Source organism: Malaclemys terrapin, chromosome 6 (assembly GCF_027887155.1).
Source record: "Malaclemys terrapin pileata isolate rMalTer1 chromosome 6, rMalTer1.hap1, whole genome shotgun sequence".
Lineage (NCBI taxonomy): Eukaryota > Metazoa > Chordata > Testudines > Emydidae > Malaclemys > Malaclemys terrapin.
Genome location: NC_071510.1, coordinates 66,817,364 through 66,844,970, shown reverse-complemented (window position 1 = coordinate 66,844,970; position 27,607 = coordinate 66,817,364). Strand labels below are relative to the sequence as shown.

General features: G+C 43.2%; 1 protein-coding gene across 3 annotated transcripts in view; it reads right to left on the bottom strand.

The window, feature by feature from the left end:
- Positions 1-24,800, bottom strand: part of FBXL17 (F-box and leucine rich repeat protein 17) — a 480,497-nt gene extending 455,697 nt beyond the window's left edge. Inside the window, exons 1-4 of one of the 3 annotated variants that reach the window (XM_054031676.1) lie at positions 21,505-24,800; positions 20,855-20,935; positions 7,193-7,315; positions 4,484-4,741 (exon numbers count right to left, since the gene is read on the bottom strand). In XM_054031676.1, coding sequence (XP_053887651.1) covers positions 4,484-4,741; positions 7,193-7,315; positions 20,855-20,935; positions 21,505-22,242 — 1,200 coding nt within the window. In that variant the 5' untranslated portion in view covers positions 22,243-24,800. The remainder of the gene's footprint in view (positions 1-4,483; positions 4,742-7,192; positions 7,316-20,854; positions 20,936-21,504) is intronic. The other 2 variants (XM_054031674.1, XM_054031675.1) reach the window with 2 other exon arrangements.
- Positions 24,801-27,607: the final 2,807 nt, after the last annotated feature.

Sequence of the window (27,607 nt, the reverse complement as noted above, 5' to 3'; positions counted from 1 at the left end):
AAATTATTGCCCAATAAGTTAATCAGGTTGCTCAGTGATCTAGACCATTGATACACCTGTGACATTCCTGTGGAGACCACTGATCCTGGACTAACCTGTCTGAGTAATCAAAGTCCACAGTCAAAAAGTCCATTTGTTGTCATCACCATTCTCTCTGGTTCTGAAATAAGTTGCCCTCATCAGAACCTGAACTTAGTTCACTACCAGCTTCAAGATGATTTTCTTTGCTTAAGAATATAAGAATGGCCATACTGGGTCAGACCAAAGGTCCATCCAGCCCAGTATCTACCAACAGTGACCAATGTCAGGTGCCCCAGAGGGAGTGAACTTAATAGGTAATGATCAAGTGACTCCAGCATCAATCTGGCCAGTTACATAGACTGTCCCACATAGTAGCTGTGTATAAAAATTAGACATGATTGTAGGTTCACTTGTTTGTTTTAATATCAAGCTTTATATGTACAATCTTTACATTTCTTATTAACTGCACTATTAAAAAAAAAATCTGAAAATTCATTTCACTTGACCAAACCTGCCAGACTCCAGAATCTTTCCTGATACAGATGATATCACAAACACTAATAGTACTGGAAACTTGAATTCATACAGTCTTTTAGGCAACTGTGATCTCCAAGTGTAGTTGGGGAAAAAAAACTTCTTTTGATCAAACCAGTGTGTTGTGTTTTGTTGAAGATTAATATTTTTGACTTACTCCCCAACATCAATTTTTCCATCACCTTCAAAGGTCTGCTGATGCCTGGGCGAGCTTTGAAAAAAGTGATTGAATTTACATGATCTAGTCTGCATTTTTTATTATTAAAACACTAGGTAATTGTGTGACTATAGGATATATGTTCCTTAACAATTCATCTGTTCCTGTTACTTACCTTTACTGCAGAGGCTAGATAAGAATAATCCAGCAATTGTTCTTGCTCAGGCAAACAAGGCGAGAAGTATTGGGGAGGTCTATAGAAAGAGTTGGGGGGGGGGTGGGCTATTAAAGAGGTGGAAGGAAATATTACAACACATTTATTTCCCAGAAAAAAAAGGCAGCAACCTAATAACCAGAAATTGTTGGAAGAGGGGCTGGAGAACTGAGACAAAAACTAGAAACTAGAGATGTTTCTTCCCTCATTGGTGTTTCCTATCCCTACATGCAATTCTAAACTCTATGGTTTTTCTCTTCCTCTTCACCACTGGTGTATGAAAAATTGTAACAATCTGGAGTTTGAAACATAAAACAAATGAATAATCGTTCTAAAAAAAAAAAAAAAAAAAAGATGCTTTAAGACTGATTTATTTGAATATGAAATAAACATTCATGGAAATTTCAACTTTCCACACAATATGAAAACTCAATCAATAAATCAAAAAAAAAAAAAAAAAAAAAAAAACCACCCACCAAGTCTCCCATTAATTAGTCAAGTTCTACTTTGAAGGTCTATTTTGCTTTAAATAGATTTTAGCTTACGGGGTCTCCCAATGTTTGTTCTTTTAACTGTGATTTCAGAGGCAGAAATTTAAAAAAAAAAAAAAATCCAGATGGAAGGGGGAGGAAAAAGAAGTAAAAAGTAACTTCTTCTAGTTTTTAAAGTAGAACAGCTTACTATGTCCATTTAATAGGAAAATACCCGCAAAAGGGAAATTAGAAGCCACAGTATTTAGGGTGAAAGAATACAGAGCAAGAGAAAATAATTCAAATCCTGAGGCAAAGTTCAGAACTCCTGCATCCTGACCAAAGACAGAAAAAAAATAAGGTATCGACTCCATATTCCTATAGACCTATTTCCAGGGGGAACTCACCAAAAAATGCACTTTAATTCTAGAAAGGGGGACTACACAAAAATGAGGAAATTAGTGAAACAGAAATTAAAAGGTACAGCACAAAACGTAAAATCCCTGCAAGCTGCATGGAAACTTTTTAAAGACACCATAATAGAGGCTCAACTTTACTGTACATCCCCAATTTAAAAACATAGTAAGAGAACCAAAACAATGCTACTGTGGCTAAACAATAAAGTAAAAGAAGTAGTGAGAGGCAAAAAGGCATCCTTTAAAAAGTGGAAGTTAAATCCTAGTGAGGAAAATAGAAAGGAGCATAAACTCTGCCAAAGGAAATGTAAAAATATAATTAGGAAAGCCAAAAAAGAATTTGAAGAACAGCTAGCCAAAGACTCAAAAAGCAATAGCAATAGTAATAAATGGTCAGTTTTCAGAATGGGGAGAGGTAAATAGTGGTTCCCCTAGGAGTCTGTATTGGGACCAGTCCCATTAAACATATTCATAAATGATCTGGAAAAAGGAGTAAACAGTGAGGTGGCAAAATTTGCAGATGATACAAAACTACTCAAGATAGTTAAGTCCCAGGCAGACTGCGAAGAGCTACAAAAGGATCTCTCAAAACTAGGTGACTGGGCAACAAAATGGCAAATGAAATTCAATGTTGATAAATGCAAAGTAATGCACATTGGAAAACAATCCCAACTATACATATAAAATGATGGTGTCTAAATTAACTGTTACCACCAGGGTGGATAAAAATCAATTACAAACAAAAAATCTGTTTTTATTTAAATCGGACTTTTTGATTAGATATGCTTTTTGAGGAAAAACAATCTTAATTAAAACTATCTTAAGATACATTATAGCTCAAAGATATCTCATCATAGAATAGGGATTATAAATTCTATAGTATGAAACAATACATTCATGTAATGTTTAAGAAAAAAGTTTTGTAAATGTGTTCCAGTAGTTCATGGATTAGGGACCCAATCTTATGGGGTTCCACAGGCTTCTGTATAGATTATTTAGGTTAATCTTTCTATCTACCCAATGGGACTCAGTCTAGTGCTCAGTCTAGAAGATACCATCAGAGATGCTTAGTTTTGCAGTTCTCAAACTGTGGATTTGTGTCTTCAGAGGAAAATGCTTGTTAACAGCAAAAATGTTTTTAAATAAATATATATACACAGAGGTGAGAAATAACAGACATCAGCTCAATGTCCCTCTGCAAATTTGTGTACACAAAGTCAATCCCTTACCTCTCTCTAAAAGTGCAAAGTTTCAAAAAGTTCAATGAATATAAGATTGTTAGGAGCAGAATAGATCTGGACAAGGAGAAGAAGTCTGGAGATAAATGTGAGACGTGAGGGACATATGCTTGTTTTGTTAAAATATTATATGTTTGCTGTTGAAGAAAAAAATCCAGAATACACAACGTTTTTGTTTTGGTTAAATAAAACAATTTAAATGTCTAAATTCTAAATTAAATTAATGGAGATATCCTAGAACTGGAAGGGACCTTGAAAGGTCATCGAGTCCAGCCCCCTGCCTTCACTAGCAGGACCAAGTACTGATTTTTGCCCCAGATCCTTAAGTGGCCCCCTCAAGGATTGAACTCACAACCCTGGGTTTAACAGGCCAGTGCTCAAACCACTGAGCTATCCCTCCCCTGCCACGTTCTATCTGGTGATGTTCTCCTCCTAATACAGCATACTAAGAAAATCCTCCAAATATTAATGATTAACCCATTGAATTGGAGATATTTATGAAGTCATTGGGAGGTGAACTATCGGCTTCAATTACCTTGGGTAAATGAAATAACCAAATAATCATTCATTTTCTGATATACTGTATCTGTAAAACTAATCTGAAAAGTTTTCAAAATAAATCACTGTTTAAAAATGTATAGTGTATACCTTCTAAAAATGAAACCTACATCTATCTCTGAGTTGTAAAGAATATGTATTAAGGTTATAACAAGCAACAAGAACGCACTTTTATGTAGAAAGCCATGATTAAATCAAGTCTTCCTGACTAGTGATTTAAATCATGATTTAAGTCAAATCCACCCTCGATACCACTCAAGAAAGATCTTGGAGTCCTTGTGGATAGTTCTCGGAAGACATTCACTCCATGTACAGCGGCAGTCAAAAAACAAACAGAACGTTGGGAATCATTAACAAAAGGATAGATGATAAGAAGACAGAAAATATATTGCCTCTGTGTAAATCTATAGTACGCCCACATCTTTAATACTGTGTGCAGAAGTCATCCCAACTCAAAAAAGATGTACTGAAATTGGAAAAGGTTCAGAAAAGGGCACAAAAATTATTAGGGGTATAGAACGGCTTTCGTATGAGGAAAGTAATAAGACAGACTTTTCAGCTTGGAAAAGATATGACGGGGGTATGATAGAGGTCTATAAAATTATGACTAGTGTGGAGAAATTATATAAGGAAGTGTTGTTTACTCCTTCTCATAACACAAGAACGAGGAGTCACCAAATGAAATAGGCAGCAGGTTTAAAACAAACAAAAGGAAGTATTTCTTCACACAATGCACAGTCAACCTGTGGAACTCCATCTTCATACAGCTGAAAAGGACTAGCCTGATTTAAGAAGAAAGTCTGTCATCACGACCTAATATTGCTGCAAAAAAGACAGCATCAATTTTGGTATCTTTGACAAAAATTTAAAGTTACCTGTTTGAGTCCTTCATCAGTGAGCCTGTCTTGATTGCCTACATGTACTTTCTGAAGAAGAGGACATTGGGAGGCAACTGCAATGATAGAGGTGTCCGAAAGTTGTTTACATCGGTAGGCAGTATACCTTAGAAGTCCAGGACATTTAAATGCTAGCACACACACTCCTGTATCAGACACATTGCGACAATCAGAAATATTGATTTCAGATATGTTCTGGCTTCTTGATGCAATTTTTTCCAGTAATTCATCAGTGACCTGTCAACAAAATTCAAATTCTCAATTTAATATTCTCATAGTCATCTGATAGTTTAGATTAAAAACATGTATAGAGAGAGAGTAATGAAGGAGATATCATATGTGAATATACGAGTACTATGACTTGGCAGAAAGCATTTGCCCAAAGGAGGGGAGGAAAAAGTTCTGTTTAACAGATTCCAAGCATGGATTACTGTCAACAACTTGACAGTTACCTTTGTACAAGTCCTGTCCCAATCCCTGATGACAATTAAAGCTATAGCTTTAAACGGCCTGCTCACACCCTCAACAGGGGACCACTGTCTTTCATGGGGGAAAAAAAATAAGGACTTGTCTGCACTTGAAACACTACAGCTGCACCACTGTAACTCTTCAGCATAGACACTCAGTCCAGCAATGGGAGGGGTGCTCCCATCAGTACAGTTAATCCACCTCCCCAAGAGGTGGTGGCTAGGTCAATGGAAGAATTCTTCTGATGACCTATTATGGTCGGGGGGGGAGGGGAGGGAAGTGGGCAATTTGTCCCAGGCCTCAGTCCCCGCAGGGGCCCCCACGAGAATATAGTATTGCAACTTTTTTTTTAATATATGGAAGGGGCTCCCAGAATTGCTTTGCCCCAGGCCCCATGAATCCTCTGGGCAGCCCTGACCATGGTCTACATTGGTGGTTAGGTCATCTTAACTACCTTGGTCAGGGGTTGGGATTTTTCACACCCGTGTGACATAGCTTAACTTCTGAGTGTAGACCTGGTCTTAATCTAACTCCTGTTGTGGTACTTTTCTATGAACACAATAGAGAGCTATTGTGCTCGTGCTTCTTGGAATTACTAGATATTGCTCTTCGCTGAAGAAACTATGTATTGGATAGCTTTTGGCAACCATCCAATAGCTGTTACCAAATCAATATTACAGTGATGTCAGTGGTACCCGGTTTTTCAATGACAGCAGCAGCTTGGAGAGTCTGATGGTAACTGGAAAGCCAATATGTTGATGGGGAAAAAACAATAATAGACTCTTAAAAATAATAATGTTCTCATTTAAAAAAAAATAGAAAATTTGATTTTTTAAAAATATCAGTTAGCCCACGTTCAGTCATCATGAACCAGGAACGGCTATGCACCGCCTTTCACGGCAGTTCCTTAGTAACAGCACTCATCTCCTTGGCATCTAGACACATTTCATCAATTGAAACCAATATTATATTAGCATAACAAATTTTTTAAAGGAGAAACAACAGCAAAATTCCAGCTGTTTAAGCCTATGAATCAATTAAAAGCTTTACCAAGCAGATGGACAGAGTACAGTACAAAACCAGTCCTTTCAAATGACCAGACAGCAAATCCCTAACAGCAAGAAAGAAACGTTTATTTTTAAAAATAGAGGCAAAGCAAACCAAACCAAGCTAAATTGACAAAATTGCTCATAACTCACCACTTACATTGGATGAGATTTTGGTTTTGCTATGGGCAGATGAAAATAAAAATTTTGCCTCCATTTCTTGCACAGTACAGGAATAAACACAATCTGTAAAACAGTGATTTCTAAAAATCATTTAAAAAAAAGAAAGAAATACACATCCATAAGGATGTGTATTTAAAAAAACTGGTTTAGTAACATATTAAATAATCAGCCAAGTGGACTAATGGTCAAGTATCATAACTGGAAACTTGACAAGGAGCCCCCTACATCAGACCATCAGAACAATACCTCCACTTTAGACTGAGGTCAGGGCTTAACCTTACTTCTTATAAAGCAGGGATGGGCAAACTACGGCACGTGGGCCGAGGCATTTTAAGCCAACCTGCCAGGTCCCGCTGGGGAGTGGGATCTGTGGCTCAGTCCTGTTACACAACATAAGGAATCTAAGGGAGGAGCAAGATGGACTTTATGCTCCGTCTAGAATTCACAAATTAAATTCTGGACTTGGTACACCCGGAGGACACACTCAGACTCCATGTTCAAGTGGTGCACCCTCTACTGATGAAGAGGGTCATAAAAAAAAAAAAAAAAAAAAAAAACCACCCACAGATACACCTCTCCCTAAGATTATGCTGAACCAAGTACCAACTGGACAAAGATCACAAAAACTAAGTCTAGTAGCAACCAATTCTCAACAATTTAAGCAAAGGCAGGCATCTCATCCAGGATGAGCCATTAGATTGTGGTAGTCCATGCAACAAATAAATGACAGGTAATACACCACTTGTTTTAAATAGAGCACACCTGCATTCTGTTTTAACAACAGACTTCAAAGTAAAGCAAAAGTGCATTTAGAAAAGCTAAATTAAGACATAATTCAGTCATCTTCTACTTCTAGCATGAAAAGTAAAGTTGAAAAGCGAAGGAACAAAGATCACCAACTACCAGCATGTACTTCAATATTTGTAAAAACTAAAATCAAAATTGTGAATTGTCCAAATGTAATCAAGTTTTCACAATTATGTCTTCATACCTGCTGACGATTACTGAGATCCAGCTGCTTCCAGAACTGGAAGTCTAAACAGAGGTCACGCCAGTATTTACAAACTAACGATGCTGAAAGGCAGCGCTCATTCAAGGATAAATTGGAAAATATCTGTTAAAAAAACAAACAGACAAAAAAAACTTGTCAGATACGGTAACCATATTAGACACAGAATTAAATGCTTTCCTTGTTAGTTGATCATAAAAACCTGTGTATAAGACAAACTGAAAAATATTCATATCGTAATTGCCACTTGTTTCAATTCTTTGTCCCAGACTTGTTGAGTCAAGGATGAAAAACGGGACTAACAAAACAGCTTTGTTGAGATATTTATCTCAGACATATAAACCACATGGTATAAAATATGGATTCTACTTAAACATTTAGTTCATCCACAGCGTTACTCTGATGTTCTGCATGTGCCTGAGACATGGCACATCTTTTAAACAAGTGCTTTATTAACTGAAACACATGTTCATTAAGTTTTTAAAAAGCATCCTCAGAGATCACACACAGGGATAGCCCAGAGGATCAGCAACACAAATCACTGCAATGCAAGGGATTCAAGTGCAGGATTAGCATTTATCCTTATCCCAACTCCAGAGGCTTTGAATCCTACAGACACCATAATCTGCAAAGATGGAATGATGTGTGTCACTCTACAGAGGGAATATAGGAGCAGAGGTGTTGTGAAAGAAGTTACACCCCGTCCTCTTTCAGAGGTTTGGCTGTAATGCGAAAAAGAAGGTTGTGATAAGAGATAAGATTGAAGAAAAAAGCCAAAAACTTTCATGACATTTGGAGACAATGAGTAGGAGATGAAAAGTCAGCCAAAAGTCATTGGCCCAGAATGAAGTGAAAGAAGTTGCTACCAGAGCTTTAGGAAAAAGGTGCACAGGTATACAATTACTACTAAGTTGCTAGCCCTGCTACTGTTGCCAGACAAGGCCCCTCCAGCCTATGTCCTGGTGATGCTGTCACCTAGGAATAATAATTTGCTGTTGCTACTATTTACTCCTAGGGACCTCCAAAATAAGTTTAAAAGAAAGTAATGAAAGAGACAATGGTGGACAGCTCAGAGACAGTAAATGCTTTATAGCAGTGTTTTCAAAATTCGGGTCGCGACCCAGTACTGGGTCACGTCATGTAAGGCACTGGGTTGCTCTGGTCAGCACCACTGACCGGAATGTCAGAAACGGCCAATGGGAGCTGAGGGGAGAGGGGGCAGTGCCTTCGGGCGAGAGCTATGCAGAGCCACTTGCATGCCTCCGCCTAGGAGCCAGACCTGCTGCTGGCCGCTTCAAGCACATCGCGGTCCGCGGTGCCAGGACACGCAGGAAGCCTGCCTCTGCACCCTGGCTGCACCACTGACCGGGAGCTGCCGGAGGTAAGTCCGCGCCCCGACCCCCTGCCCCAGCCCTGAGCCCCCCCAAAAACCCTCCTGCACCCCAAACCCCTCATCTCCAGCTCTACTGGGTCACAGGCATCAAAAAAGTTTGAAAACCACTGGTCTAGCCTGAACAAAACAACTTTGGTATACTCCCCTAAGCCATCAGTTTACCCATAAACAAACCTTGAACCATTGTTATTTCCCAACACACGCTCAAGTAAGGGTTCTGATGCCTGGATCCAAAAATCTGCATCCTCTTCTCTGGGACTTCATCTTTTCCTGACTGATCATGCTGAAGGCTCTGCCTCTCTCCAGCACTCTGGACCCTCAGCTACCACAACCACCTGGGAACCCCAACCAGTTCAAACTTCACATAGTGGTGAGAAACCAGCTCTCTCTCTCGGTATAGCCTTCTAACCCTGACTTGTGTGATCAGTTGTAGTTTTAAGTTAGATTTAATATTATAACTGTTTTGTTTGTTTGGCTCCCCTATGGTTACCACCTGGCAATAAATAACTTCCATTGTTATGCTGGGGGGAGGAGGGGCACATGCGCGCTCTCTCTCTCTGCAGCAACGCTCCTCGTACCTAAACTAAAGATCCCTGCAGCGCCCAAAAATCCTGTGGGGTTTGCTCATCAACTGTGTTACTACCAGAACAACTGTAACATGAAAGTGGGGATAGGGATGTGCTGAACCTGGGACATATGAGGGTGGTAGCTTGGAAATGCTGCTCAACCCAGCCTGCTGAGTCCAGGGACATAGAAGGGGTCACCATGGAAGTGCTGATTAACCTGGTCCTCTCAGATGCGCTCTGTTAGTGTGTGAGTGAGTGTGTGGCTGGAAAAACCCAGCCCTGGGGAACCTAGGTCCTGCAGGATAGCTCCACTGGGCGGGAACTTGTAGCAGTGAGTAGAGCTCCGCATGACAACACAAGTGACACAAGCAGTACATCGATAGAATTACACCCTCCCACCCCACCCCCAGAGAAGTAACCCTAATAAATGAGCATACACCAAATATTGGCCAAATCTGGTAACAACATGGACAGAAAAATATTTTCTCTAAAACACTTCTCAGGAAAAAGTTATGAAAAAAAGCAAATATATTCAGCTGTCAGGTACCTCAAAGAAGGGAACATAACTGAAGTCAGTGTTAGATAAATTTCATAGCACTCATAGTATAGTGCTTTTCATCTTTAAAGTTCATTATGAACACAAAACTGTATTAACACTGAACACAGGATATAAGCATGGTCCCATGTGTACTCGGTAGGACAAGGGCTCAAATTCAGTAATAAACGTAAAATATTACTGTGTAATTTAGTGATTCTATCCAGTCTTCTCCTCCCTAACTTACTACTACCAGTGGCGGATTAATAATTTTGCAGCCCCTAGGCCAGGAAATAATTGCCGCCCTGGCCCTGCCCCAACTCCGCCCTTTTCCCACCCCCATTCCAACCCCCTCCCCAAAGTCCCCGCCCCAACTCCGCCCCTCCCTTCCCCTATTGGATCCCTTCCCCAAAGCCCCGCCCCCGCCTCTTCCCCCAGCACGCAGCCTTCCCCCTCCTCCCCCCTCCCTCCCTGCCCCACGAAAGTGCTGTTTCATGGCGCAAGCGCTGGGAGGGGAGAAAAACCGGACATGGCGGTGCGCTTGCAGAGGAGGCGGAGGTGAGCTGGAGCAGGGGGAAGGGGCGCGGAGGGGAGCTTCCACCCCTGCAAATTTGTCGGCCTAGGCAATAATATGACACTGACTACTACAGCTCATAATGAGCATGTTCAACTGAGAAATTCATCAATTATATTCAACAATGATTATTTTTGTTCACGTTATTCATTATGCTCTCCAGGCAGCTCCATAAGTCTTGGCTGTTGTCAGGGCCGGCTCCAGGCACCAGCCAAGCAAGCTGGGGCTTGGGGCGGCAGCTTGTAGGAGGCGGCATTCTGCCCAATCCTAGGGCGGCACGGCGTGGAGGACGGGAGGGCCCTGCAGGGCAGCCCGCGTCCTTCCCTCCCCGCCAACGGGAGTGGTGCGGAGCCCTCCCAGCAGGGGGCACGGCGGGACGGGCTGCGTGGCAGCGCCCCACTGAAGCACTGGCCGACCCCCTTCTCTCTCCCCTCCCCGCTAGCCGGGGCACATCTGCAGCCCAGGGAGTCCCCCTGCACCCTGGCTCCCGCAGTGCCGCAGGGTTTTTTTTTTTTTTTTTTTTTTGCTTGGGGCAGCCAGAAAGCCAGAGCCGGCCCTGGCTGTTGTAATGTTGTTCAGTCAGTCCATCTCAGAACCTACTTCCCTACCATGCATGACAGGCAAAGGAGGCTGGTAGCCAGCCTCCAACAGCTCATCTCTTCAGCCTTTGGCTCTGTACTGTTCACCAGGCAGCCCAAGGACCCAGCCTGCCCTTCTGGTTCCCCACCCTGCACAGGTTGCAAGCTTGACTCCCTGACCCACAATTGTCTGGCTCTACAAATCAGCTCAGGAACACAGACAATCCAATTAACCCCCAACCAATTTTAGGAAAAGCTTTGGAGAGCAAGAGGCAGCTACAGGCTGACTCCGGCATGGCAGAGACGGAAGGCACCTGACCACAGCAAAATGGCATAGCATTTTTGTCGTGGGAGGTGTTCCACAACATCTTGGGAAAAGTCCATGGACGCTTCCAAACAAAGTAAATGAGAATTCACATCTCTCAACTATATTTTCATGCTGACTGCATGAAAATCAGGCAGGTGATACTTGACAGTATTCAAATATTTAAGGTTGCCCCTTATAAGTCTGCCACCAAAACTTAACTTTGATTCATACAGCATCTGAACCAGTCCCACCTTTTCTTTCCTGTTGCCAGTCTATTTCTTTCCCTTCACAAAAATGCCTCCTCTCTCCTCCCAATCCCTAATTTTTCCTTTGATCTGTTCTCCCATGCTGTTCTATACCATTGTGCAGCAATTAAAATTGAGACACTTACTGAACTTTGTTAAATTCATCTTTATACCACACAGCATGCTTACCACAGAACACAATAAGTTAGTTTTTAATGACAACTGCAAAAGCCCAAGCCATCAATTTCTGCAGAATTTAAGATGTTAAAAAAGGTTTCTAGACATTATGGTTGCAAAGATAACCTTCAAAACATGAACCAAAACATCTTCCTGACAGTAAGGGTACGTCTTCACTACCTGCCACATCGGCGGGTAGCAATTGATTTAACTGGGATCGATATATCGCGTCTCATTAAGACGCGATATATCGATCCCCGAACGCGCTCACCGTCGACTCTGGAACTCCACCAGAGCGAGCGGCGGTAGCGCAGTTGACGGGGGAGCCGCCGCCGTCGATTCCGCGCCGTGTGGACCAGGTAATTCCATCTTAGATGCTTCGACTTCAGCTATGCTATTCGCGTAGCTGAAGTTGTGTATCTTAGATCGATCCTCCCCCCAGTGTAGACCAGCCCTAACAGTGCCTCCGATGCTACTCCTAGCTTCACCCAGCAGCAGCATGGTGAGGTTAACAAGACCAGTGAGTTTCAGACTTTTTTTTTTTTTTTTTTTTTTTTTTAATACTATGGGCAGCAGTGAACTTTCCAAAAAACAAAAAAACACCTAGTCAGTTTCATGCTTGGAAAAATTTGTGTGCAACTGTAGAAAAAAAAATGAATTAATTATAGGAAAAGACTAAGGACAACTGCTGGGAGAGAATAATGCTAACTTATTTTCTAGCTACCTCCTTACAGGAGCCAGGAGGCTACAAAGTTAAGAAGAAGATATGTAAAGGTCTTTCCCAGAGCTAAAGAGGAGTATAGTTTCAAGTTTGTCAGATGCCTACTAGCTAAAGGAAAATATTTAAGATGGAGCTCCAAGCAAGGTCCAGAGAGAGCACCTGTAATGGGGGTATGCCCCAAACTGGCCCTGAGCAGGTAAATTAACCAGGCACACCTAATTAACCAATTAAGCAGCAAGTCGGGGAGCGATGTAGGCTACAAAGAGGCCACTAATTAGAGGAAATAAAGGAACAGTTTCTAAGTTTTGTAAACTAATTAGTAGCAGGCTCAGCTGGGCAAGAATAGGTGGGGCCTATATAAAGCCCAGGAACTGAGAGCAACAAGAGGCAGCAGGAAGGCAGGCTGCTGTTATTCCCTGAGAGAAGGGAGTTGGGAGGCTGGCATACTCAGAGAGGGTGGAAGCCAGTTATGTAGGAAGAAGCCCAGGGAAACAGCAGCAAGGACTAGGTCAGTACAGGCATTGGCTACATGTTATAGGGTTCCTGGGCTGGAACCCAGTGTAGGGAGTGGGCCTGGGTTCCCCTACTAGCCACTGGGTAGCAGCAAAGGGTGTTGGAGACATCAGATGGGCAGCTGGTCTGGAAGAACTGTGATTTCCCCAAGAGCGAAAGAGGCTGCAGACTGGGGGGAAGAAGACGACGGGTAGAGAGACCAGTAAGAAAGGTGTAACACCTGGAGAGCTAATTCCCAGTATGGCCAGGAGGAAATGCCACAAGTGGTGAGGGAACCCCATCACAGCACCCAATCTCAAAAACAGGAGCTCCAAACTGGAAGAAATGGTGTCAGACATCCAGCCTGCAGGCCAAATCTTATCCGCATGATGTACTTTAGCGCCCTTGTTTAATATTCAGATTCCACAATCCATGAGGCCGTTAAAATATAAATTTCTAGCCCTTGTTAATCTTCCACATATGAACTGAGTGTAAACCAATGCAGCATGGTCATCCTGAGTCCTGAAACAGTAGCTCAGAGGTTTGAATTCCCCAAGCCCTATAATTCCCATTGAGATATTAACTCTAAAGCCAAGTCATGACAATTTAAATATCAGCATTAGCTATTTAACTGCTTATTATTTTAGTGGATAGAACAGAGAAGGAAAAAAAGGGAAAAAAACACAGGGAAAAGGGAGAGAAAAAACAAAAGGAGGATGGGTAAGAAATGAAAACAAAAGACAAAAAGTGGTGCTCCTAAAAGTAAGCATGTGTTTTACTATTGTGTGTTATCAACTGTGAACAACTAACTAAAGATGTAGTTACTAAGCAAAAACCATACTCAACCCTTGATCTTTATATAGTCTTCCAGTTGATAACAACGGGAGTTCTACTGCAGATTGAGGTTAGTATGTAATTGTATATTTATACCCTAGCCCACGGATCAAGTTCAAAAAAATTGAATTCAGTCCTCTACACAGAATTAGTTTGACACATCTGCTTTAGACATTTAAGTAGGCAAATGAAAAACAAGACAATTAAAGCTAGCCTCCATTTATCCACCACTCTGCCAAGCAATTCATTAGTTTCACATACAAATAAAATGGGGTGGTTGAACAGCATGTTATAATAGAATACTGGTCTCCTAAACTTAAGGCTTACATGACTACTGCTTACTGTGGAAAAACTTGCTCATTTCACCATTACCTCATCATCCCTTCTTCCATTTATTTTATTCCTCTGTTGCATCTTAATTAGAATTTGGAGCAGGGATGGTCTCTTCATACTTCACATCAGCCTATCACAACGAGACTCCAACTGGGGTCTCTATACACTACTATAACACTGCTCTACAGCCAAAATGCTTCTGAAATAAATGTAGTCAAACTTTACTAATTCTGGGTCATTGAGAACGAAAATGATGCTTAAAATTGTTGATTGGCTCTAGTTTTCAAGATATGCTATTGGGTCAGTATATACGACCCTTGACTTGGGAATGGCAGAGGATAAGTGAGTTATAAAGAGAAGGGATCTCAATTTAAACCAGAAATGACTAAAATACATCTTAGCCTCTAAGGATAGAACAAGCAGCAATGGGTTTAAACTGCAGCAAGGGAGGTCTAGGTTGGACATTAGGAAAAAGTTCCTAACTGTCAGGGTGGTTAAACACTGGAATAAATTGCCTAAGGAGGTTGTGGAATCTCCATCTCTGGAGATATTTAAAAGTAGTTTAGATAAATGTCTAACAGGGATGGTCTAGACATTTGGTCCTGCCATGCGGGCAGGGGACTGGACTCGATGACCTCTCGAGGTCCCTTCCAGTCCTAGAACCTATGAATCGACTGGATCTATGAATAAATCTATGACTGGGTTTGGACAGTACTTGCTTTTTAGGCAAAACAATGAATGATGCAATCTGAAGCTGGTATTGCATCATACATGATATGAATTGCATCATGTTATTCTTAGAAGTCATGGATGATGCAATCATAACAAAGCTTACATCACTCTGCTGAACAACTTGCCCTATATCAGCTCTAGAAATCATACAGTGTCGTACTCTCTTATTTGTCAGTGTTTGATTTTGCAAAGGGACACATTTCTGTTTAGCCAAAGTGAGCAGAGATGCCTCGTACTTGTGTGAACAGTGCAGATAACTTCTGCTGTGTTTGTGGTGAAGTGACTTTTGCATCACAAAAGCGCAGCATAACCACTATGGTTAAGAAAGCCTATCACCTTTATATTGGCTGCAAAATTGGAGATCAGGACAAGAGGTGGGCCCCACACATATGCTGCAACACTTGTGCAACAAATCTTCGCCAGTGGTTGAACAGGAAAAGGAAATCTATGCCTTTTGCAGTCCCAATGATTTGGAGAGAGCCAACAGATCATACCAGCAATTGTTACTTCTGCATGGTGCCTCCAGTTGGGAAAGGGCTGTCAAAGAAGAAAAAGTGGACTGTGCATTATCCAAACATTCCATCAGCTATACGCCCAGTACCCCACACGGAGAAGGACTGCCAGTTCCTGATGAACCAGAATCATTCTCACTTGAGTCACACAAGGAAAAGGAAGAGGATGAAAACTTCTGGTCCTGAACCATCAATGTCACAGGACCCACATTTTCTCCCATCCTCCTCCTCTGAACCACACCTCATAACACAAGGTGAACTGAATGACCTTGTCAGGGATTTGGAACTACCCAAGAGTAAGGCAGAGCTGTTGGGCTCCAGACTACAGCAGTGGAATCTCCTGGCAGGTGATGTTAGGGTTTCCATGTTCCGTGACCGTCAAAAGGATCTTGTCCCATTCTTCTTCATGGAAGGTGATCTTGTAGCCTGCAACAACATCGATGGCGTGATGGAAGCCCTCAACATCGTTCACGATCCAGATGAGTGGAGATTGTTCATTGATTCATCGAAGACGAGTCTTAAAGCTGTTTTACTGCATAATGGCAATGTTTTGCCATCAATTCCAGTTGGTCATGCAGTCCATATGAAGGAAACCTATGACAACATGAAACAACTTTGGAGGTGCATAAACTATGACCAACATCAGTGGCAGCTTTGCGGCAATTTGAAGGTTGTTGCTCTCTTGATTGGTCTGCAGACTGGATACCCAAAGTACTACTGTTTTCTCTGCGAATGGGATAGTCGTGCAAGAGATTCCCACTACATCAAGAAAGATTGGCCACTCCGACAGTCATTGGAGCCTGGGAGGAAAAGTGTTCAGCGTCCACCACTTGTCAAATCAAGGAAGATTTTGTTACCACCCTTACACATCAAGCTGGGTCTGATGAAGAACTTGGTCAAGGCCATTGACAAAACACAAGCAGCTTTCAAGTACCTCCGTGGAAAATTTCCAAGGTTAAGTGAAGCTAAGATAAAGGAAGGTGTCTTTGTTGGTCCTCAGATTCGTGAACTTCTTCGAGATGATGCATTTGACCATGCACTGCGTGGCAAGGAAAAGACGGCATGGAAAGCCTTCCAGTTAGTGGCAATAAATTTTCTCGGAAACAACAAGGCAGACAACTACAGGTTGTTGGTGGAAAACCTCCTCAAGGCGTACAAAAGCCTTGGTTGCAACATGTCACTAAAGATACATTTTTTGCACTCTCATCTAGATTTTTCCCACCCAACTGGGGAGCAGTGAGCGACGAGCACGGCGAGCGATTTCACCAGGACATTGCAACAATGGAGAAACGCTATCAGGGCAAATGGAGCCCATCAATGCTTGCAGACTATGGCTGGACAGTGACAAGAGATGCTCCATTTAATAAATACAAGAGACAAGCCAAGAAGCGCAGAGTAGACACTGAATAGGACTAAACTATGTACATAATAGTTTTTTGCCTTTTGTTTCATAATAAATTTTATTTATATAACCCTTTTGCTGATTTTTAAAGTGTTACATAAACAGGACAGGTGGAATATTATCATGTAAAGCAACCATAAACACATGAAAAGACCTAGCTTTACAATTTATGATTAAAACTCTATCTACACAATATACATAGACATAAAATGTAAAAACTTAAGTATCTTAGAAACAGTAGCCAATCAGGTGTTTTAAGTGTCATATTTGAATTCAGCACATCAAAATACATAATAAATAGCACATTTTATCTCTGAAGCAGACGACTTCTCAAAAATTGTAGACCAGTGTAATATAAACAACCACAACTACCCCCACTGGACTAATCAGAAATCTGAAGTAAAAATCCCATCATGAAGAGGATGGAAGTAACCAAGTAAGAATACCAGTTTAGTTAAGGAGTGTATGGAAAATAAAGGCAGCCAAAAAGTAGAATGAATTAATTCTATCTGAGAGTAACAAGAGAGAAACTATACTAGAGAGGAAACAAGTATTTAAAAAAAAAAAAAGGAGGGATGAACTTGGATTCAGAGATTGGGAAGATACTGAACTCAATTTTTAAATCTATCCCTACTGTGAAAAATACATTTAAAAGAAGATTACCAAGCAACAAAGATCTTGCAAGGACAACTACTGTATTAATAAAGAGTAGATAAAACATTTGGGAAAACATGAACAAAAAATAATTGACTGAATTGGGGCCCACACATTTTAAGGTATTAAAAAAAAAAAAAAAAAAAAAAAGAAAGAAAGAAAGAAAGAACTGGTTAGTGGGCTCACCAAGCTGCTATTTTGAGAAGTCATGAGGAACTGCAGAAATATTGTAAGATCAAAGAAAAGCAAATGTGCCAATGATCTTAAAAAAAAGCGATCCTGGGAATTACTGTCAATAACTTCTATTCCTAGTAAGATAACAGAATATTATGAAGAAAAAAAAACACACACAAACACTGAACACCCCTAGAAAATACTGTAACCATGAGCAACATGGGCTTATAAAGAATTAATATTGCCAGACCGAAGCAATTGTTTTCATAGCATTATGAAGACAGGTCCCAATCCTACAAACATTTAAAGCACATCAACTCAAAGCTGCTCATGTAAATTATGCAAATACTTAAGTGTCTGCAGGACTGGGGCCTTAGTAGATGAGGAAATAGCATGCTTGAGTAATAGTATAGCATTCAATAGTCTCTCTCAAAATCTGAATTGTATGAGTAAGACTGGCTTGGGGAATGTATGTAAGGAAAATAAACAGATAAAAAAACAATGTATTAAGTTACAGAAGAGGTCACAATTATCAGTGTTTGGATCCAGTAATATTTCATTTAATATCTTGGTTGGCAACACAAAAAGAGGGGTAACAAAATAAATTCACAGCTTAATGTTAAAAGAGAAAGCACTGTGATCACTAGTGAGGACAAAAATAATACAAAGGGAACAAGAAATTAGCAAAATGGGGAAACAACGATGTCAGTTTGTACTTGGAAAGATAGTAAGCGGAGTTTGTTAAGAAAAAATAATCCAAGACAGATGCTAATATTCAGGTTGGGAGAAACGTGGAAATCCAGATAATGGACACCAAAACAGACAAGTTTGCAATGCAATATGCCAGCATAAAAATGTTAATGCAGTTTTGAGCAGCATATAAGCATCATGGAATACGAAGGATAGGAAAGCAGCTATCCCACTCTATACAACTCTACTGTAATTCTTTATCAGAATGATCAACCAAAGTAAATATGGAACTGGAGAGTTTGATTTATAAGGAAAGATTAAGATCTAAACATGAAAAGCATGGCTAAAAAAATAGCTAGTGGGGAGACAACAGTCTACAAATATCTGAAGACTAAACACCAAGAATGGAACAAGAAGTGAACAGAACAAATACAATTAAATATATAAATGGAATCAAAGGAAAAATATATAGAAACTTATAGCAAGATGTTAAGCACTTTCTTATAAATTTGCAACACAGAAGTCCACATGTATTATTTTATTCTACTTCCCGCACTGAACCTTATATTAAAAGGTGTTACTGTAATATATGCCAAACGAAGAGTATTACAATTGTTGTACAAACAAAGTCAGATTTGCCTGAACATGTACAACTAATCTCAAATAAATTCTGAACAGTATTTCCTCTGAAGGTAGGACCCAAAAGTTCGATCACAATCTAGTCAAATTAAAATCCTTTCCATTCTATCAGCATCTCTTATTCTCCCATCAGTGGTCATTCATGTGTCTCTCAATCACATACAACTCCAACAGCCTACTTGTCAGCTGTAACAAACAGGTGTATTTACATGATAGAGAAAAATTTGGCAAGGAAAGGTTAAATCTGAAGTTCACCTGAGATTATGCCCTAGGGCTCAGGGAGTGGAGAGAACACATGTGACTATTCTTTAAATTAACCTTGAGCTAAGTCTTGAAGCTGAACTCATTACCCACCACTAAGGGCTGGGTCATTCCACATCCCATGGTATGACTCTCAGAAAGTCTTATTGGTTCCAGGAAACGGGCAAGCAAAAGCCCGCCCATTGCTAAAGGACCCGCACCCAGCTTTAGGGAAGGATCCACAAGGTCCAGGAACTCAATTACAGGAGACAACCAAAAATCTAACAGGGGCAGGTATAAAGTGTCAAACAAAGGGAACCTGAGGGGGAAACTGAGCAGAGAACCTGGACCGTGCCCACTGCTCCTCAAAGAGGTCAAGGGAGTCAGCGGACGCTGCCCAGAGGAACTCCGAAGGGAACAAGGTAGAAGGCGGGCAAGATTACCCTTGCTAAATGTCTCCCAGATTGTTCTGTAAAGTTACTAACGTAATCACATGCCTTTTCCCTTCCCACCCAACTCCAGAATGCCTATTATCTTCATAACCAGACCCCATCAACCTCCATGCATGGATTTCAACCCCTTGGAGAGCTCCTGCAAGTTCCTAGAGGAAGAGAGAAGTGGCAGAGAGGAGAAGTAACATTGTTGAGGAAGCTAAGGCCTGGTCTACAGTACAGAGTTAGGTCGATGTAAGGCAACTTATGTAGCCTTAACTCTGTAAGCATCTACACTACAACATTGCTCCCACTGATGTAAATTGCCCACTACACCAACCTAATAACTCCACCTCTGCAAGAGGTTGATATAGTTAGGGTGACGCAATGTCTGTGTAGACACTGCATTAGTTACATCACCTCTTGGCTGTCAGCCCCACCCCAGGGGTCACAGCTAGAGTTCTGCTGCCTCTATCAGCCCTGTCCCAGACTCACTGCTGGAGCCTTGCTGGCTCAACTCCTGCTGTCAGACCCTGAGGTAGACGAGGGAGAGACTCCCGCTGTCACACCCAACACTGGTCCACTAAGGTCGGTCTAAGCACTCCTGATGAGACACACACCACCACCAGAAGGAGGGCAGTGTGGTTATGAAAAACAGCTGTAATTACTGTGGTGGCTATATGTCAACCTAATTTAGGTCAATTTAATTCCGTACTGTAGAAAAGGCCTAACTCTCTTCCATTTCTGCCTGGGGATCAGCATAGCAGGGGAGGGGGCATAAGTTGATCCTATATCTTGCCCATATTTTTTTCTCAATATGTGGTCAAGATCCTGCTTGCAATGAAGACATACTCACTGCAATGGGATGATCATTTAGCCCTAAATGAAATCTCTTAAATTTGCCTATTAATTGTAATAATCCACAGAGGAAAACAGTACCTATAAATTTTTCAAGAAACATAATATTAAGATGGAGAGAAATTGTTTAATGCTACTTTGTGTATTGATCCAAACTTGTTTACAAGTCTCAGGGAAGGAGAGCGGTAACCCTGAAACATAAAAGCAGGGTCCAAAGATATATTTGCACTAGAATGTAAACTCATTCTTGAGCCCAGGCTCAAGGCTTACCACCCTTGGGTCTACACTGCAATTGCACTGTCCCACTGCTCAGACCCAGAAGCTTGAGTCAAGTCCCAGGGTCTGAGTCCTATTGCTTTACAGTGAAGGCACTCTCAAGCTTGACTGAAGTCCCAGGAGTCATTTGGAAATATCCCACAATTCCATGGGATAACTTCCTTAGTCTTCTCAATCCCAATAATCTGTAATCCACTATTGAAAACAGAAGACTCCCCCCACACACACTCTTGGCAGAAGGCAACAACTCAGGTCAGGGTTAACCTATTCTGATCACTTACCTGCAAGCACAATGTCAAAGAACCTCCTGGGTTTGCAATAGAAAGTGATCCAATCAAGCCTTCTGCAAAGCAAGCTGGTTCCTAGTAATATGGAGATTGGACAGTAAAGTTTCCTTACAGTACACCACAGTCCAAGGGCTAGAGCAGCCACATGTTGGTGGAAGAAGGTCCGGGGGGCACTCTAGGGGCTTTGACTCAGGTCTGTGCACTATAGTGTGAATGCCAGAACCATAGGTTTGAGTACGGTAGAAAAATCTTAATATAGGAGTTAAATATAATGTTGACACTATGGCCATGGTTCCCTAACAGGAGTCAGCTAGCTCAAGTCTCACTAACCTTGAGCTTATACTGCAGTGTCCACCTACCCCTGACATCTCTACATCACATTAAATAGCCCCCTATCCCGATCACCCTGAGCCCGAGTCAGCTGTCACGGGCCAGCCCCGGGGGTGTAGGGACAGTGTAGACATACCCTGAATAGCCATAGCCGGAACCTCACAGGAGGGAGGAAGCCCTTTCCCACCATCACTCACAACTACCAGGGGGAAGCAACAGCCCTCTGAGTCTGAACCACCTTCAACTCTAGCTCCCCTTAGCTGCTGGCGAGCAGTCAGCCCCCTCTGGCGGAGCCTCCCCGCACCCAGACCCACCTTGAGAAGGATGGAGGGCGGCAGCTGGTTGATGTCAGGGGGCGGCAGCTGCAGCGACTCTCGGCAGCACTCGCTGGGGTTCTCCAGCGGCTCCTGGCGGTCAGGCTCGTTGCCTTCCTCCTCCTCCTGCGGCGGCAGCTCAGCGGCCAGCTCCCCCACGCCGCCACTTTCCCCGGCAGCGGCCCCGGGCAGCGGCCCCCCGCCGCCAGCAGCGCGGTCCGAGGCGCAGGGGAGGGGACAGAGCTGCTGCTCGCTCGGGCACTGGCAAGCGGCAGCCTCCGGCTCTGGCGGGGCTGCGGCGCCGCAGCGGGGCTGCTTGCAGGGGGGACAGGCGGGCAGGCCGGCCCCTTTGCGCTTACACACCATGTCGGGGGCCGGCGGCTCGCCGGGCGGCCGCGCCGAGCCCAGGAAGGCCCGCACGGGCGGGGGCAGCAGGCGCGAGAGGAGCAGGCGCTGGCACGGGCCCCGCTGCTCCCAGGCGGCGGGCGAGAGGTGCAGGAGGCGGCGGGCGGCGCGCTGCTCCGGGGAACTCAGGGCCGTGCAGAGAGGCGGCGAGTCCCGGCCGGGCGGAGGCTGCTCCGGGGCGGGCGGGCTGGCGCCGTGCACGATGAAGCAGAGCATGCAGGGCCCGCGCAGGAAGCAACTCCGGCTCCGCGGCGGCACCTTCCTCCCGCGGCGGCGGAGGCGACTCCTCTCCCGGCTCAGGCTGGTTCCCTCCCTCGAGAGCAGGTGGCCCATATAGGAAGCTCCGGAGGGGGATTTGCGGGGGCCCGGCCGCCGCCCCCGGGCAGGTCCCGTCGCGGTGTCAACTGCGGCCGGTGGCAGGGGCGGAGGGTGTCATGGGGCCCGGGCGGGGGCTGGGCGCTGGGCGCGGCGGCAGGTGGCGGCGAACGGAGGGCGGTGCTGGTTGTTCCGGGACATTGAACCGGCAGAAGCTTCCGTTACCGCCGCCCTGACCTTATCCAGGCGCCGCTCGCGGCCCAGCAAGAGGGGCCGCCCCGGGGCCAGCACTCTGCGGTGCTGCCGCCTGCGGCCGGGCTGGGCCAGGGCCGCCAACCCGCAACGGCTGCTGGGGCTGAGGATGCTCAGCGGGACGCCTCGAAAGGAGCCAGGCGTCCGCCCTCCGCGAAGTCACTCCCCGGGCTCCCGGCTAGGGGCTGTCCTTCACCCCACACACACCCCACGACAGCCCCATTCCCCGTAAACACACACAACAGACACACTGCCCCTACATGCACACACACCATGAGCCCCACTCTCCGCCTACACACATCCCCACATCCACAATTGCCCCTCTTCCCCCCCCACACCCCTATACCCACAACTCCACTCTCCACGCATATATCTCCACAACAGCCCCTCTCCCTCCATACATACACCCACAACAACCTCTCTCCCCCCTACACACACCCAACAGCCTCACTTCTGCTCTCCCTTCTCACCCACACAAAGGAACTGCTTCTCTTTTACAAGCAGGTGGCTAGGTACTACACCAACTGAAAGACTATGGGTACTGTTCACTCTCAACAAATTCTGTGTCCTCCAGGAATTGCCCTTTTCCAAACACACCCCAGGAGCTGCTTCCCAAAATGACATTCACCTCCAGGAACTGTTTCCCCAGGAATTTCTACCAAATTCTTAATTTCAGGAGGGACCTGCTGTCCCTCCCCAACATCTCTCACAAGAGTTATCTTTTAAAACAGGCTCCCCAAAACAATTAAATTACAGTTGAAAAACTACATCTCACAAACTCCTTGGAGGAATTACCCACTCCACCCCACAAGATGCACACAAACAACTGCCACCACCCCGCTTTTCCTGTGTATTGGACAATTTGGCTCAGTACCCAGTTTGGTGGACTCTTGGGGTCCTTGATTTCAATCAAACTGTCTTCAGAGGGAAAGGGTTGTTTTGCATATTCTCAATGAAAATGCTCTGATTTTAAAAAATACAGGGGTATTGTTTGTTGAGATATAAAATAATACTTTATTTTCTGGTCATTCAGATATTTTAACAATATTTTACTGTAACATTTTTATCAGAAAGAGTTTTGTAAAACCAATAAGAAAACAGACAACTCTATGATGTCAATGTTTTGAAGGAAATTCTTACTTAAAAGGTAAAATGTTAACTGGAAAAATATTACTGAATTGTGTTAAAACTTATAACAAATAAAGACAAATAAACATGCATTATACCTATGTTCAGGCCCACTCCTGCAGACACTCAACCATGGGAATAATTTGACTTATATGTATAGTTCCTATTGAATTAAATGGGGCTACCAAGGTGAGTCAAGTTATACATGTATTTTTCAAGATCACAGTTAGGGTATGTCTACACTGCAATTAGACACCTGTGATTTGCCTGTGATAGCTGACTCAGGCTTGCGGGGCTTGGGCTGTGCAGCTGTTTAATTGCCGTGTAGATGTTCCAGCTCAGGCTGCAACGTTCCAACTTGGGCTGCAGCCCAAATTCTGGGACCCTCCTACCTAGCAGCATCCTAGAGCCCAGTCTCCAGTCCGAACCCTGATTTCTACACTGCAATTAAACAGCCCAAACCTTATGAGCCCGAGTCAGCTGGCCCGTGCCAGTCACAGGTTTTTAATTGCAGTGTAGACACCTTAATCTTCAGCAGTGATGGTCTAAGACTTAACAAGAGTTTGGCTTCCCCGCAAAGTATGTCTCAGAGACAGAGTAAGGTTGCTGGGGCCCTGGGCCAGAGCAAGTGGGGGACCCCTCTCCATCCCCTCCACTTCTATCCCACCCCTTCCACCTCTGGCCCTGCCCTCAGCACAGGGGCTTCCCCTGCCCTGCGTGCCTGGCGGCCAGGGCTCCAGGCTTCTGCCACCAGTGGCGGATTTTTTCCAGGGGGCCCCCAGTTGTCCGGGACCCCTAGGCACAGAGCCCATTGGCCCAGTGTCTAATCCCCACTGCTGGCAGTAAACTAGGAACAACTAGGTGTGGAGGGAAAGCTTAAGTTGAGGTTTATGTTCCGTGAGTGTTATCTTGAGTGTGACCCAGGAACCTTTTGGTGTCAAATGGCAGGGGGTACTAAAGGGTGGCATGTGAGGGCTCTACTGCGAGCCAGTAGCCCACTGGTCACCATGATCATTGTGAAATGTATGTACAAATAATATGTAAGGAATTACGTGTCTATTCTTAAAATTATGTTCCTAAGGCAAGTAACAAGGAGGTGACATGTCTTGGATGGATTCCTTTCAGGCCAGGGGTAACAGACTCTTATCTCCCTATCTGGTCATTGTGTATTGTATGCCTCACAATGCAGGCCTATTTCCATACTGAGCCAGATGCTGATTAAAGGACTGTGAAATCTACAATAAAGAAGTATACAGGAAAAACAACCCACACAGAAATATCTTGTTATGAATAAGGACAAAGGATTGTTCTGATATATCTGAAGGTACAAACAGGCACAGGAACTAGGGTTTCAGGAGGTACTGCACCACCCCTGGGCTCCCGGGTGCCAGCCCCGCACCCATGGTCCCTGCTGCTGGCCCGCGTGCCGGGTCCTGGCCTCAGCTCTGGGAGGAGTGGATAGGTCTAAGGGGCCTGGCTTTCAGCACCCACACTATTAAAAATGTTCCAGCACCACTGGGTGCAAACAGAAACACTGGAGCATTCACTGAGGAGGAATGCTGACAGCGTGACTTGTCTCATATAAAATGTTGGAAGGCTTTGAGAGAGCATTGCTTCTCGTGTCTTGCTTACAACAATGTTCATCTGTGTCTGACAATTTTTTTCTGTACCATAGTTTCAACTAGTTTGCCCAGATCACCTCTAGAGCCCTTTTTAAAAGTTGGCATCACATTAGCTATCCTCCAATCATCTGGTACAGATGCTGATTTAAATGATAGGTTACAAACCACAGTTAGTAGTTCTGCAATTTCACATCTGAGTTCCTTCAGAACTTGGGTGAATACCATCTAGTCCTGATGACTTATTACTGTTTACCGGTAGTTTATCAATTTCTTCCAAAACCTCTTCAAATGACACCTCAGTCTGGGATGGTTGCTCAGATCTGTCACCTAAAAAGAATGCCTCAGGTTTCGGAATCTCCCTCACCCATGAAGACTGATGCAAAGAATTCATTTAGTTTCTTCCCAATGGTCTTATCATCCTTGAGTGCTCCTTTAGCATCGTGATCATCCAGTGGCCCTACCGGTTGTTTAGCAGGTTTCCTGTTTCTGATGTACTTTAAAAAAATTGCTATTAGTTTTTGAGTCTTTGGCTAGCTGTTCTTCAAATTCTTTTTTAGCTTTCCTAATTATATTTTTACACTTCACTTGCCAGAGTTTATGCTCCTTTCTATTTTCCTCACTAGGATCTAACTTCCACTTTTTAAAGGATGCCTTTTTGTCTTTCACTTCTTCTTTTACTTTGTTATTTAGCCACAGTGGCACTTTTTTTGTTCTCTTACTATGTTTTCATATGGAAAAAATATAACCATACTAATATTTTGAAATTCATATGCCTTGGAATTTGTATCAGTACAGGTTTTACTGTCCTTTCCTACAGAAATTTAATCTAATTAGATTCCATGGTATCTTTCAAATATAATGCTACTTTCCAATTTCTGTGACCTAATCTGTCCCTCCTGTATAGATTATACTCATGTTACTGCATCCTACGGACTTTTGTAAAACCACCAGGGTAGATCATCAGCTGGTGTAACTTGTCATATTTCCACTGACAGTAGATTCTCTCCATTTTACAAACACCAATCTTACAAATGACCAGTTATACAAGTTACTATTCCTGATGTGGGGGGGGGGGGAGAAGGGGGCAGATCATATCTTAGAAGTGATGTCATTGAAGAACAAGTTGACATCCCTTCACATTGATGCCTTCAGTGCATTAGAAATCACTTTGCATTATTTGAAGGACAAGAAGAAAGCAATGCAGTGAATCATACTGCAATTTATGTACAGTACCTACTGTACTTTTGAGATGTTCAATTTTATGACTGCCTCAATCCTCAATTAGTGCATAAAATAGGGGTTCTACTGCATGACAGCTGAGGATCTGCCCCACCAAGTTTTAATAATGTCCATTATGTTACAGTCGTCTTCCATTGCCAAACATTCTAGGTTTTGTTCTGTTTTTGTTTTTAGGTTTATTGCATTGAACAGATATTTATCAGGCTTTATTTCCAGAAGTGATGACCACCCACTCAGTTCCAACTAAAATCAGTAGGAGCTGCTGAGCAAAGTTGGGTTCATAGTTTTATTTTTGACCATTGGTCTATTTGACTCCTTTATCTGACACTCTTTCAATATATGTGTAACAACAACCCACACACTGGCATCGGCAGCGACGATCAAACCTGGGACCTCTGGAGCTAAATGCATGAGCTTCTACTGCATGAACTAAAAGACACCTATCTATTAGCCAAGACTGTAACAGGCTCAGCATTCTCTAGGGCATGTGTTTTCAAAACACATTACACTGCAACCCCCTTCTAACAACAACAACAATTACTACCCGTCTTCAGATTGAATGTGCATGTAACATGTCAACTGGAAAAAAAAATGACTTCCTGGCCCAAAAGACCCTCCCTAATTTAGATTCCCTGCCTGGAACAAAGATTTATGAATATACTGGAAACCTAGCCAATGTGGAAGTGCCTCACAAAACATTAAAAACTCTACTATTGATCTATGATTAAGGCTAATCCAAGAGAAAATTGTATTTTGTTTACACTGATTCCTATACAGGTTGCAGTGCATAGGCCATGTCAAAACAGATTGTTTCTGGAGATGTGAGTCTCCCAGAGCCACACTGGCTCATATGTTTTGGGACCGTCCCATGGTATTATCCTCTTTACTAGAAGTCGGCAGGAGAATTAATATGATAATGGATACCGCCTTTAAAATTACTTCTCAGCATCTTGGAAACTCTCCAACTCATGGAAAGTTTGGTTCTGCAGAGCTGTGCTTGTAGCCAAATGATTCTATTGCTTAGATGGAACAGCAGACTGCCTCCATGGATAGAAGCTTGGCACAGCAACTTGACTGACTTGGTAGCTAAAGAGTGAGAAACGTTTTGGAGAAGAGGGCCCTCAAGACAAATTTGAAAAGAT